This window comes from Oryx dammah, unplaced genomic scaffold (assembly GCF_014754425.2).
Source record: "Oryx dammah isolate SB20612 unplaced genomic scaffold, SCBI_Odam_1.1 HiC_scaffold_5, whole genome shotgun sequence".
Taxonomy (NCBI): Eukaryota; Metazoa; Chordata; class Mammalia; order Artiodactyla; family Bovidae; genus Oryx; species Oryx dammah.
The window spans coordinates 91,486,847-91,498,989 of record NW_024070189.1 but is presented as its reverse complement, the minus strand read 5'-3'; the positions used below and the strand labels follow the sequence as shown (position 1 = coordinate 91,498,989).

At 56.6% G+C, this 12,143-nt stretch overlaps 1 protein-coding gene across 1 annotated transcript; it reads left to right on the top strand.

The window, feature by feature from the left end:
* Positions 1–253: 253 nt before the first annotated feature.
* On the top strand, positions 254–11,676 carry LOC120864871 (KH-type splicing regulatory protein). The gene is given in 21 exon segments (XM_040242069.1): positions 254–511; positions 2,324–2,420; positions 2,997–3,035; positions 3,383–3,422; positions 4,306–4,355; positions 4,913–4,984; positions 5,719–5,776; positions 6,064–6,238; positions 6,420–6,518; positions 6,859–6,957; positions 7,078–7,180; positions 7,751–7,851; positions 7,946–8,090; positions 8,169–8,329; positions 8,417–8,526; positions 8,941–9,029; positions 9,112–9,312; positions 9,418–9,443; positions 9,445–9,496; positions 9,575–9,735; positions 10,815–11,676. Coding segments are annotated over 21 exon segments (2,145 nt in total). The 3' UTR covers positions 10,824–11,676.
* Positions 11,677–12,143: the final 467 nt, after the last annotated feature.

Below are 12,143 nucleotides of genomic sequence, written 5' to 3'. Positions count from 1 at the left end.
CCAGAGCTTGTGATTGGTGTCCCGGGAGGGGCGACCACCTCCCATTGGCCCGGCGGCGCCGTCCGTCAAGCCGGCGACCGGAGGGGGCGTCCCTCTCCGCCCCCCTCCCCCCCCCGCATCGTCTTCCCAGCCGCTGGCTTCCCAGAGTGCTCCGCGGCCGTGTGGAGCGAGGCCTTGTTCCCGCGTTGAGCCGCCGCTGCCGCCGCCTCCTCCTCAGCTTCAGCCTCCGCGTCAGGCCCGGCCCCGCCGCGCCATGTCGGACTACAGCACGGGAGGACCCCCGCCCGGGCCGCCGCCACCCGCCGGCGGGGGTGGGGGGTCCGGAGGAGCCGGGGGCGCCGGGGGAGGCCCGCCACCGGGCCCGCCGGGCGCGGGGGACCGGGGCGGCGGCGGTCCCGGCGGTGGCGGCCCGGGCGGAGGGTCGGCCGGTGGCCCCTCGCAGCCACCCGGCGGGGGCGGCCCCGGAATCCGCAAGGACGCCTTCGCAGACGCCGTGCAGCGGGCCCGCCAGGTGAGGAGGCCGCGGGCCCGAGGGGCGCGCGGGCGGGCGGGGGAGGGGGCGGGGTCACGTGCGCGCGCGCGGGGTCGCAAGGGGGGGCCGGGGCCGCCACGGGGTCACGTGGGGCGGTAGGCGGGGGCCTGGGCCTCCCCAGAAGCCTGGAGTGGGGCACTCCCCCCGGGAGTGACCCCCTACAGGGGGGAAGGGTCGTCTGGGAGGGGTCACCCAAAAGCGGCCTCAGAGTGTGCAGGGTCCCCTGCAGCGCGGGGACTCACTTTGGGGTTCCCACCCTTTAGGACACTCTACTCGTAGAAGCAGGGGTTCCGCCTTCCCGGGAAGGTCTTTCTCTGCTCCCATCTCCCCATCAGGGCAAAGAGCCTTCTTTGCTCCCAACTTAGTCCCTTTTCTGCCTTGTCCCCAGGAAGGAGGGACTTTAGGGGATTAGAAAAGTTCTTCCTCTTGAACCTGGAAAGTAGAAAGGGGACCCTGTGGCTGCCAGGCGGTGGCCAAGCGTTTCGTTGAAATGGGGAGGGTAGGCCTAGGGACTGACTCTTTCTGATGCTTCAGGTCATTTGCAAGCACCCTATTTCTCTTTTGGGGAAAGAAGGGAAGGGTCCCACCGCTGTATTCTGGGGCGTGATGACTGCATGGAGGTTTCACATGCTGATGTGTGACCTCCCCGGCGCCCCACGGCCTGAGGGGAAGAGGCCCACAGAAAGCGAGGACTTTGCCGCCCTTTCAAAAGGAAACTGACCAGGCTCAGGCCATCGAGTGCTTTCTCAGTCAGAATTGCCCCCAAAGCCTCCAGCACAGGGAGGTCCCATTAGGGGAACGCCCTGATCCCCTCCCAGTGTGGTCTGTGGCTTTCACCCTAGGCATGCGATAGAGTTCTTAGGTGCAGTTGATATGATTGACCCCTCACTTCCCCACCTTCACTGGCTTAATTGAGAGGCAGCTAAAACAAGGGGAGGTGGTGCTCTCTGTTTGATTGGGATAAGACCCCATCTGGGCATCCCAAGAGTTCAGGCTTCAAGTTTTGTTTTTTTTTTTTTAAGTTTTAGAGAGGTTAAAATATAGATCCTCAGCTCATGGTTTGTATCTCTTTGGAAAACTTGTAGTAATCCTACCAGCATACTCTGGTTTTAAATTTATTGGGTTGGGGTTTATTCAGTGTTGTTTGTGTGTCCAAAATGTAACACGTTCGGAAAAGGGCCTTTTGTTTTGGTCTAGATGAGGGTTTCAGATGCCTTAAAGCAAACTTCCCTAAGATTTGTTCAACAAATGGAAAGATTTTGAGGGTGTGCTCTTGAGCATCCCAGGGGCCCAGGTGTTTGGGCAAGGAAGTGTCTGGAAGTTCTCCCTGGTAGAGGGCACCTGAACTTTTGCTCCTTTCATCCCTAGAACAAGTCAGTGTGGGTTATCCTCTGGCCATGAACAGTTTAGGCACAAATTTGATAGAGAAGAGGAGCTGCTTTGAAATTCCTGGAACACCTAGAAATATCTTAACCAACAGTGAAAGTCGCCCAGTCGTGTCCTACTCTTTGCGACCCCATGGGCTGCAGAGTCCATGGAATTCTTCAGGCCATCTTCCCAACCCCAGGATCGAACCCAGGTCTCCCACATTGCAGGCAGATTCTTTACCAGCTGAGCCAGCAGGGCAGCCTTAACCAACAGGCTCGTCCCTAAATCCAGGGAATGCCACTCCCAGGCCAGACAGCAAGACCTGTTGGGGATTCATGAACCAAAGAGGTGAAAGGTTGACCTGAGCACCACAGAGGCTGGCTTTGGGTGGTAATTCTTCTCTGCTCGCAACTTCACTTCTAGATCGCAGCCAAGATTGGAGGCGACGCAGCTACCACAGTGAATAACAGCACTCCTGATTTTGGTTTTGGGGGCCAAAAGAGGCAGTTAGAAGATGGAGGTAACTACCTGCCTTGCTGGAAGGGCTGGGGGCAGAGAGTGAAGTGCCTTTGTTGGAATGTGGTTCTAAGTGGGGGGAGCCCACTGCCATTTGGTGTTTTAAAACCTCAGCAATTCCAGCTTTGTTCGTTCTTTTTGTCTGGGCTGCCATCCTGAAGTATCAGGTGGCTGAGAGGAGGGCAGATTGATTGTGACCAGGTCCAGGTCGTAAGTTTTCAAGATTCTTCCTCTTCTTCTGCTAAGCTAGGCTTCTTTTAAGGCCCCATGTCAGTGCAGTGTGGCTGACCTGGAGGCACGCAGCCTAAACTATCAACTCACTGATCAGCCTAACTTCCCCAAGGCTGATTTGGATCTAAGCTGGAAGGACTGGGGTCACCATCATTTTCCCCCTGTTATAAAGGGCTCTTTATCCCTGCGTGCTGGTGGTAAGATTAGGTCTCTTATTCTCCTGTCTTGCGTCTGATGTTGAGAGTGGGGGGCAGGAGGCTTGTTTGCCAGGACATGTGGCACCAGCATCAGATTTGAGGCAGCTGTGGGTGGGTAGGCACTGCATCTGACATCCTCTTTCTTTTCACAGACCAACCAGAGAGCAAGAAGCTGGCTTCCCAGGGAGACTGTAAGTCCACTGGGTGACACCGGCAGAGGCTGCTTCAGGATCTTAAGAGATTTTAGCAGGAAGTACTCTCTAGAGGGGAGCGGGAAGTACTGAGCAGACAGCACCTCTCCTTTATGGAGGCTCTTGGTGTCCCTCCAGGGCCCATGAGACCCCAGAGCCTGGATCGTGAAGCAGCCACCTCTGAGCATGGCTGTTGTGAGGCGGCCCTGTTGTGCTCACTCAGGGTGGCTCGGAGGCACTGGGATGTAGCTTGTGGCCCCTTGCATGGCAGGTGTGCCCAGGGCATGGTTGTTTGGGGTCCCGGAGAGGAGCTGGGCCAATCTGTCCTTTGGGTTTTCTCTTTTCAGCCATGAGTTCTCAACTCGGACCCATTCATCCTCCCCCCAGGTAGGTGGTGGGTTGGAGAGCAAGTCGTTTCCTTGTTGTCTCTGGCCTTTCTTGCTAACTGGAGGGAGGGCTTTTTCTGGGTGCCTGGTTGTACAGGGCTTTGTCTTCCTTTCTGGTCAACCAAGGAGAAGACTGAAAGGCAGAAGGAGCATCGTTTGTCCTTCCTATTTGCTGTCTGTGGGGCCGCAAGGAGCATAGGGCTGTGGCTCTTAGCTGTAATGGGGTCGGGGGTTCTCTGTGCACCTTTGTTCCCTTTGTTGGATGGGGATTCTCAGAAGCCCTGCCATCCTTCCTCCTGGAAAAGGCTGGGGACTGGCCCTGACCTCTCACCTGCTTCTGCGGATTCTTGTTCCCTGAGAGCTGGGGTGGGGGTGTTTTCTTTCCTACCTTTTTACCCTAGAGCATTCTTTCTGAAGGACCGTGTTCTTTTTTTTTTTTCCTACTATTAGCTAAAATTTGGGGAAATGCAGTAAAAACCACTCACTAGAAGAATGAAGTGAAAAAGATACAAAACTGATTTTTTAAGTTAGAATCTATAGGTATTGGATGACACTGTCAGATTGCTGTGAGAGTGTCCCAGGTTCTCACTCTTGCCCTGAGTCGGTGGGCAGCACTGGGCCAGTGGGTCATGCTACCCCAGGCTAAGCCTCTTGTGGCCCAGAGTGGGAAACGGGGGCCCTGAGAGGTTGGGTGGTCTGCTGTGGGGTAAGGGAGCCCCCATGCACTTGTCAGACTCTGCTTAGGCCTGTGGGGGCTTGGTCCCCATGTTGCAGGAGGCAGGACTTCTGGTTTTGAGGGTCTTTTTTCCAGGAAGCCCTCTGGCTCTTCCATCCCCTCTGCTTCTTCCTGACTTGAGGCTGACTCTCATTGTTTCTTTTTGTAGGACTTCAATGACAGAAGAGTACCGGGTCCCAGACGGCATGGTGGGACTAAGTGAGTGTGAACTGCTGTGATCCCATGGTGCCCATTAACCCCTGCCCCGTGTCCTCCAGGGCAGTCTCTCAGGAGAGCGCCTGCCAACCCTGAGACCTGTGGTCTGAAGGAGCCAGTGATTTTTTTTCCCCTCATTACATATGGTGGAGATACATATTTATATATGTAGTTTCTTTTGTTGTTGGAAATCCCAAAGATGAGTCTGTTCATATTTTTTTTTCCTTCTGATGCCTTCTCCTCCCCCTGTCCCTCTGACCCAGGCCCAGGCTCTAGGAAAGGGTGACTGGAATGGGGATGATTGCCTGGGCAACCCCCCAACCCAGCTCAGAGATCTGGTGAGGGGCACCAGAAGGGGCTGTGCAGAATCATAGAGGCCACAGGAGAACTGAAGGAGCCTGATGTGTTGTGCAATTTTTGTTTTTCGTTTTTGTTATTTTTTTCTTTTATTTTGAAGGAGCGGTTTTGTGCTTACTCTCTCATCCATCCTCTGGGCAGGGAGGCTCTCAGTGCCAGCCTCCCCCCATCCATCTCTGCTCTTCTTCTTTTTCTCCACCCAGTCATTGGCAGAGGAGGTGAACAGATTAACAAAATCCAGCAGGACTCAGGCTGCAAAGTCCAGATTTCTCCAGGTAGGAGCGCTAGAGCTGGGTGGGGATGGGTGGCTGTGCTGGGGCTCTTGGCACTTTCTCTCATGATCCCGACAGCTGCGATTGGATGGAGGTGAAGTGGGCTGGTGTTACTGAGCGTGTTCTGTGTGCCACGTTTGCACAGCACCTCAAAGTGTAGCTGCAAGTCTTGTCTCCCTCTGCTTTTCATGAGCGCGGAAGGTTAGAATCCAGTATAGGGAGCTGCACCCCAGATCCCACTCTGACTGTGTTGCCACGTGAGCTACAACACCTTGTGCGAAAGTGTGAGGCAGGGGAGCTCCTTAGGAAGGACAGGCTTGAGGTCAGGCCTTTGTTTAAATCCAGTCCTGCCTGCACCTTGGCAGGTACCTGATTTTCAGGGGTTTCTGAGTGCTCGCCCTGCCTGACACGCAGTACATTGACTGGAAGGTGCTCACGTGGGTGGTGATGGAAGGTGCCCAGTTGGGATCTTTTGGAATCTGCTTCTCCTTCCATATTATCTTTTCACTAAAAGTTTTGCCTCCTTTGCTAGACTTAAAGCTTCTTCATCTTGGCCGTGCATAAAGCACCCTCTCAAGTGTTTGGGGAGGTAAATTGATTTGTCAGGGTGCTGTACAGTGGCAGAAGTAGCTGTCGATTGTTCCTGGAAATCTCATCTCCATTGAAGGTCCTTCTGGTTGTCTGCCCAAGACATTGACTCAAAAAAGTGCTGATCCTCTCTCTGCTCCTCTCTCCAGACAGCGGTGGCCTACCTGAACGCAGTGTGTCATTGACAGGAGCCCCGGAGTCTGTGCAGTAAGTCTCTGGCTGGGCCTCTTATGACAAAGTGGGTGGGCGAAGCCCTCTGAATCCCTTTGAAGTTTAGGGTGACTCCCACACCATGTTCCTCATGCCCTGCCTTCACTGGGGGGGCTGCCTGACACAGTGAGTCCTGAGATCTGGGGAACCTGGCCCAGAATAGCCCCAGCCCTGGGGACAGTTCCTCTGTCAGACCCAGAGAGGGGGTTGGAACCCCCTTTCCTGGGAGCAGGGCTGAGCCTTCAGGCAAGCATTCAAAGAGCACCTGTTTTTTCCCTTTCCAGGAAAGCGAAGATGATGCTGGATGACATTGTCTCCCGGGGCCGTGGGGGCCCCCCAGGCCAGTTCCACGACAACGCCAATGGGGGCCAGAACGGCACAGTGCAGGAGATCATGATCCCTGCGGGCAAGGCTGGCCTGGTCATTGGCAAAGGCGGGGAGACCATCAAGCAGCTGCAGGTGAGGGTGCAGGCTCCTCCCGTCCCAGGACAGCCTCCTTCCCACAGCTGTACCTGTGCACGCCACTGCCCCCCGCCACCGAGCCAGAGCCCTTAGTCCTTTTAGACCAGGTGTGACCCACCTCCCCATGTCCCAGGAAGTCCTTGGAGAGTTCAGCACTAACGCCACTCTGGTTGTACAGGAACGGGCTGGAGTGAAGATGATTTTAATCCAGGATGGCTCCCAGAACACGAATGTGGACAAACCGCTGCGGATCATCGGAGACCCTTACAAAGTGCAGGTGGGTGCCCCAGGGCCGAGGGGGTGGTTCTGGGGAGCAGAGAGAGGGCAGCGGGTAGGCTGGAGCTTTGGATGCAAGTGGAGAGATTTTCTAGAGCACTGGCTCTGAGGTCAGTCCTGGACTCATTCTCTGTTGAGCTCACTCCCAGCCGTCTGTACAAGAGCAGGTGGCCTCAACTGGCCTCAGTCCAGAAAGCCGGGGTGCTCACCATGTCCGCCTCTTAGGGCAGTGGGTAAAGATCCTGGCAGCCTTGTGTTGGTCCTTAGCTCTGGCCTGTGACCCTGGGGCGTGCAGTGGGGCAGCAGTGTTCGTGCGAGCACTACACTTTGTATGTTCACAGCAAGCCTGCGAAATGGTGATGGACATTCTGCGGGAGCGTGACCAGGGGGGCTTTGGAGACCGGAACGAGTATGGGTCCCGGATCGGTGGGGGCATCGATGTGAGTGCGGGCCTCTTGGGTGGATGGAGTGGCAGGGGTGGCGGCTGGCTTGTGGTCAGTAGGGGGACTGCAGACAGTGACAAAGCCCAGCCGATCCTCCTTCGTCCCGCCTGCCCTCAGGTGCCAGTACCCAGGCATTCTGTGGGTGTGGTCATCGGCCGGAGTGGGGAGATGATCAAGAAGATCCAGAATGATGCTGGTGTTCGGATACAATTTAAACAAGGTCAGGGGCTAGCTGGGGTCTGCTGAGACTCACTCTTGGGGTCCAAGGCGGGCAGCTTGGCAATGGACTTAGTGTCTCTGGTGCCTCATTACTCCTAGACCAAAGGGACATGCCTTGTCCCCACCCTGGAGCAGCCCCGTAAGAAAGTGAATGACAGGCAGGCTTCCCAAGTTGAAGAGGAGTGTGTGTTCCTCCTGTCAAGCTGTCCTCTCCCTCTCCCCTCGCAAGGGCTCTCCTGACAGGTCACCTGGGCCCCTGGGTGAGATTAGCTCTTGAGGCCCTAGCTGTGGGCTCTGCCCAGTCCCAGTGGTTTTTGGGGAGGACAGACTCCCCTGTGCTTTTTGAGAGATTTGTTGTCAGTTCTTGCTTCTGCCAAGTGCATCTGCTGGTTCTGGGGGCACCAAGTGCAGGAGGGATCCTCATCTGCTCCTGAACACATGAAAGGCGGCCAGCGGCACTTTGACATGTTCCAGACATGGCTCGGGCCAGCGACCGCCATGAAGAGGCAACATTGGGGGTTCGGAATTGTGCGTCTCTTGTAACTGTTTTTGTTCTCCTGTGCTGGCTCAGACGATGGGACGGGTCCTGAGAAGATAGCACACATCATGGGACCCCCAGACCGGTGTGAGCACGCTGCGCGGATTATCAACGACCTCCTCCAGAGCCTCAGGGTGGGTGGTGTCAGGTGTGCTGAGTGGGTGGGCTCGAGTGGGAGGGCAGGCTGGCTGCCTGCATTAACTGTCCCATCTCTCCTCTGCCCTGCAGAGTGGTCCCCCAGGTCCTCCAGGGGGCCCTGGCATGCCCCCAGGAGGCCGAGGTCGAGGCAGGGGCCAAGGCAACTGGGGCCCTCCAGGAGGGGAGATGACCTTCTCCATCCCCACCCACAAGTGCGGGCTGGTCATCGGCCGAGGTGAGTGGCTCCTCCACAGGCCCCACCCGTCCCCCCGCTTTCCTCCTGCCCTCAGCTCACTGCCCATGGCTTCTGCAGGTGGTGAGAATGTGAAAGCCATAAACCAGCAGACAGGCGCCTTTGTAGAGATATCTCGGCAGCTGCCACCCAACGGAGACCCCAACTTCAAGCTGTTCATCATCCGGGGCTCGCCCCAGCAGATCGACCATGCCAAACAGCTCATTGAAGAGAAGATCGAGGTGGGCTCAGCTCCAGGGTGGTTCTGGGTACCTGGGCCCAGCTCCTCCTCCTGTTCCACTGATCTCGTCCACTTTTCATTTCTCCAGGGTCCCCTCTGCCCAGTTGGACCAGGCCCGGGGGGACCAGGCCCTGCCGGCCCCATGGGGCCCTTCAACCCTGGGCCCTTCAATCAGGGCCCACCGGGGGCTCCCCCTCAGTGAGTATTCCTGTGGACTCCTGGGATGTGGGGGTCACAGTGTTGGCAAGGAGGCCAGCAGGGCCTGTGTCCGTGTTCCTCACCTCCGAGAAGGCCATTCCACCTTGCAGAGGTGCCAAACAACTCTGGCCAACCCTTGTTTTAGACACCCCATTTTTAAAAGATGCTGTGGGTGTTGCCCTAGCTCTCCACTCCATGTGTAGATCCTGTAGTCGTGTGTGGTGTCGTGGGGGATTGTCACATCCGTGAGTCCACATGGCCTATATCCCTTGCATCAGTTGTCTGACACCTTTACCTGGGCCAGGAATCTGCAGCTCCACGTAAGGGGTGCTCTGGGTCCCCTCCAGGCTATGGCCGTCCTCTGCAAGGCTCCTGGGGTAACCTGGCTCATGTGTCCCTCGTTTCTACCCTCAGTGCTGGAGGCCCCCCTCCTCACCAGTACCCACCCCAGGGCTGGGGCAACACCTACCCTCAGTGGCAGCCACCTGCTCCTCATGACCCAAGTGAGTATAAGGATCTGAGCAGGGCAGAGGGGAGGGGCCGGTTTCCTGGCCAATGCTTAGCCTGCACACCCTCTGCCTACAGATAAAGCCGCAGCCGCCGCAGCCGACCCCAATGCCGCCTGGGCCGCCTACTATTCACACTACTACCAGCAGCCCCCAGGCCCCGTGCCCGGCCCGGCACCAGCCCCCGCGGCCCCACCCACCCAGGGTGAGCCCCCTCAGCCTCCACCTGCTGGTCAGTCGGACTACACTAAGGCCTGGGAAGAGTATTACAAAAAGATCGGTGAGTGCGTGAGCCGCCACAGGAGCTCCGGTCAGCCAGGGAGGGGTGGGCGAGTGGGTGGCCACATCACCGCCTGTCCTCTGACCTCGGGGCCTGCCCCCACAGGCCAGCAGCCCCAGCAGCCTGGAGCCCCCCCCGCAGCAGGACTACACAAAGGCCTGGGAAGAATACTACAAGAAGCAGGGTGAGCTGGCGGGCCACAGGGGTGGGACCAGGTGTGCCGGCCTCCTGGTCTGCTCACCCACCCTCTGCTCCCCCACAGCTCAAGTGGCCACCGGAGGGGGTCCAGGAGCACCCCCAGGTTCCCAGCCAGACTACAGTGCTGCCTGGGCTGAATATTACAGACAGCAAGCCGCTTACTACGGACAGACTCCAGGTCCTGGCGGCCCCCAGCCTCCGCCCACACAGCAGGGACAGCAGCAGGCAAGTGGGAATTGCCACCCTCCTCCTCCTCCTTTCTCCTTCCAACCCCCGGCCACCGTCCATCCTGCCTTAGTGGGTAGCGCCGGAAACCCCTTCCCCTGCGGGGTGTGTCCTTGATGCCTGCAGCGGGGGCCGTGTGGCCAGAGGTCTCCGGGAGCCCCCACGAGCTGGGGGAAGTGTGCGCTGGGTCCAGAGGTTAAAGAAGAGGCCTCTCCGCCGGCCTGCTTGTTCCTGTGTAACGCTGTCGTGATGCTGGGGGAGAGCGCGCAGCAGATAAAAGGAGGAACTGTTGAACTGGTGGGTAGTCCTGGGGGTGGGGGGTAGGCCATCCGCTCAGCCGGAGGTCGCCGTCCCGGCTGCTGACTCGCTCACTCACAATCTGGCCACTTGGGAAGAAAACGGATATTTTTGCCCCTCTCTGCATTACTCTCATGGTTTTTGTTCTTTTGATTCTTTTATTTTTAAACCCACGATCTCTCCCCGCGTGTCCAAGTGACTATGTGTGCTGCCAGCTGCCCCGTGGGGCCCGGCCACAGCTCTGGGGGCCGGGGGCGGTGCCAAGGGGCCCGGCTGCAGGGCCCGCCCGCCACGCCCAGGCTCGGCCTCTGCTCTCGCGCCTGCGCCCACCTCGTGTCCCGGTCTTGTCTGTGAAGTGGGCATGACGATCGCTGCCACCTTCCAACCTACCTCACAGGGGTGTTGTGGGGACACCGTGATCTCTGGTTGTCATGTCGTGATGCGCCGGGAGCTGCCCGCCCGCCTGCCTTTCTGAAGACACAGGGCACCCCTCTCCCGCCTCCCCGCTCCCCAGCCCTGAGTGCTTCTCTCTTGCTCTCTTGCTCTCTCTGTGCGGCCCCTGCTTCTTCCTGTCACTCTCCTCCATCTCAGAGCCAGTCTGACTGCAGCCAGTCCCAGAGCACTGACTAGACAGCTACAAACACATCCTTCCAGCCTGCGCTTGCCACAGGCTCGGGAGAGGGGCTTCCTGGCCCCCTCCTTGCCACTTTCCCCCAGTCTCCCGCGCCCCGTCCCCCTCCCTGCCCAGTAGTGACCAATTCCTATCTCTTCCCTCTCCGCAGGCTCAATGAATCGAATGAATGTGAACTTCTTCATCTGTGAAAATCTTTTATTATTTTTTTTCCATTTTGTTCTGTTTGGGGGCTTTTTTTCGTTTGTTTTTTTCCGTTTGTTTGTTGAGAGAGCGATGGCTGCCAAGGGGGGTGCCGGGGGAGCCCTCCCTGTGAGTGGCTTGGGGGTCGTGGCACAGGCAGTGCCAGGCTCTCGCTCTCTTGCTCATTCTGTGTGTCTCATATGCTTTTTTTCTTTCAAAATTGGGATCCTTCATCTTGAGCCAGCCAGAGAAGATAGCGAGAACTAAATCTCTGCAAAAAAAAAAAAAAGTTAAAAACTAAAAAGCAAAACAAAACTTATAAAATTATATATATATATATATATAAATCTCTATCGTCCCCCACCCTGCCCCAGCTTTCCTGAAACTGCCTCTTTCAGGAGAAAGCAATTCATTCACTCCCTGCGACCACCCTTGGCCCTCTTCATGTTTTTAAAATAAACTTTTAAAAAAGGAAACAAAGTCACTCTTGCTATTTCTTTTTAGTTAGAGCTGGAACATTCCTTGGACCAGGTATTGATGTTTAGGAAAGCCCATCCTCCTCCCTGTGCCAGGCAGCCCCTCCCTCAGCCTGTCTGCTCCTCCTCTCGCTCCTCTTCCACCCAGCTCCGCTCCCCCCTCCCCCGCTGCGCTGCCCCTCCTGCCCCCTGTCCCCTGCCCCCTGCCCCCAGGACTGGTCTGTTGTGTTTCATCTGTTCAAGAGGACATGGAAACTGAAAACAATTGAGAACAAAACAAACAAAAAATTGTATGGCAGTTTTTACTTTTTATCGCTCGTTTTTAACTTCACAAATAAATGGTAACAAAACCTCCCCAAGTCTGCCGGGTGCCGTCTCTCTCTCTCTGTCTCTCTCTGTCCCCCTGCCCCCCTCCCCAATAGAATTTTGAAGCAGATGTTTGTTCTTTATAGATGTTGTAAAAGCCTGATAATGGTGATTGGAAATTATAAGCTTTGTGTTGTATTGGGTTTTTTCCTTTTTTTTTTTTTTATTTTAAAAAAAGAACAATTCTAAGAGATGATAGTTTTCTGCAGGCGCATTGTGCTTTCCTAACTCTCACCCCCCCCCCCCCATTTTTTGGTTAAATAAAGTGCTTTTTGTCTAAAACTGCGTGCTGGCCGCAGTTGTGTTTCTAGAGGAAACAAGTTGAAGAGGAATAAGGCTTGGCCAATGAGAGGTGGGTGGGGGCCCCAAAAGACTTTGGCTGAAGTCTGGTCTTGAAGGAAGGGAGAAGCAGGCAGAGCCCCAGCAGTGCAGTCCCCCACTCCTTCATCCCCAGC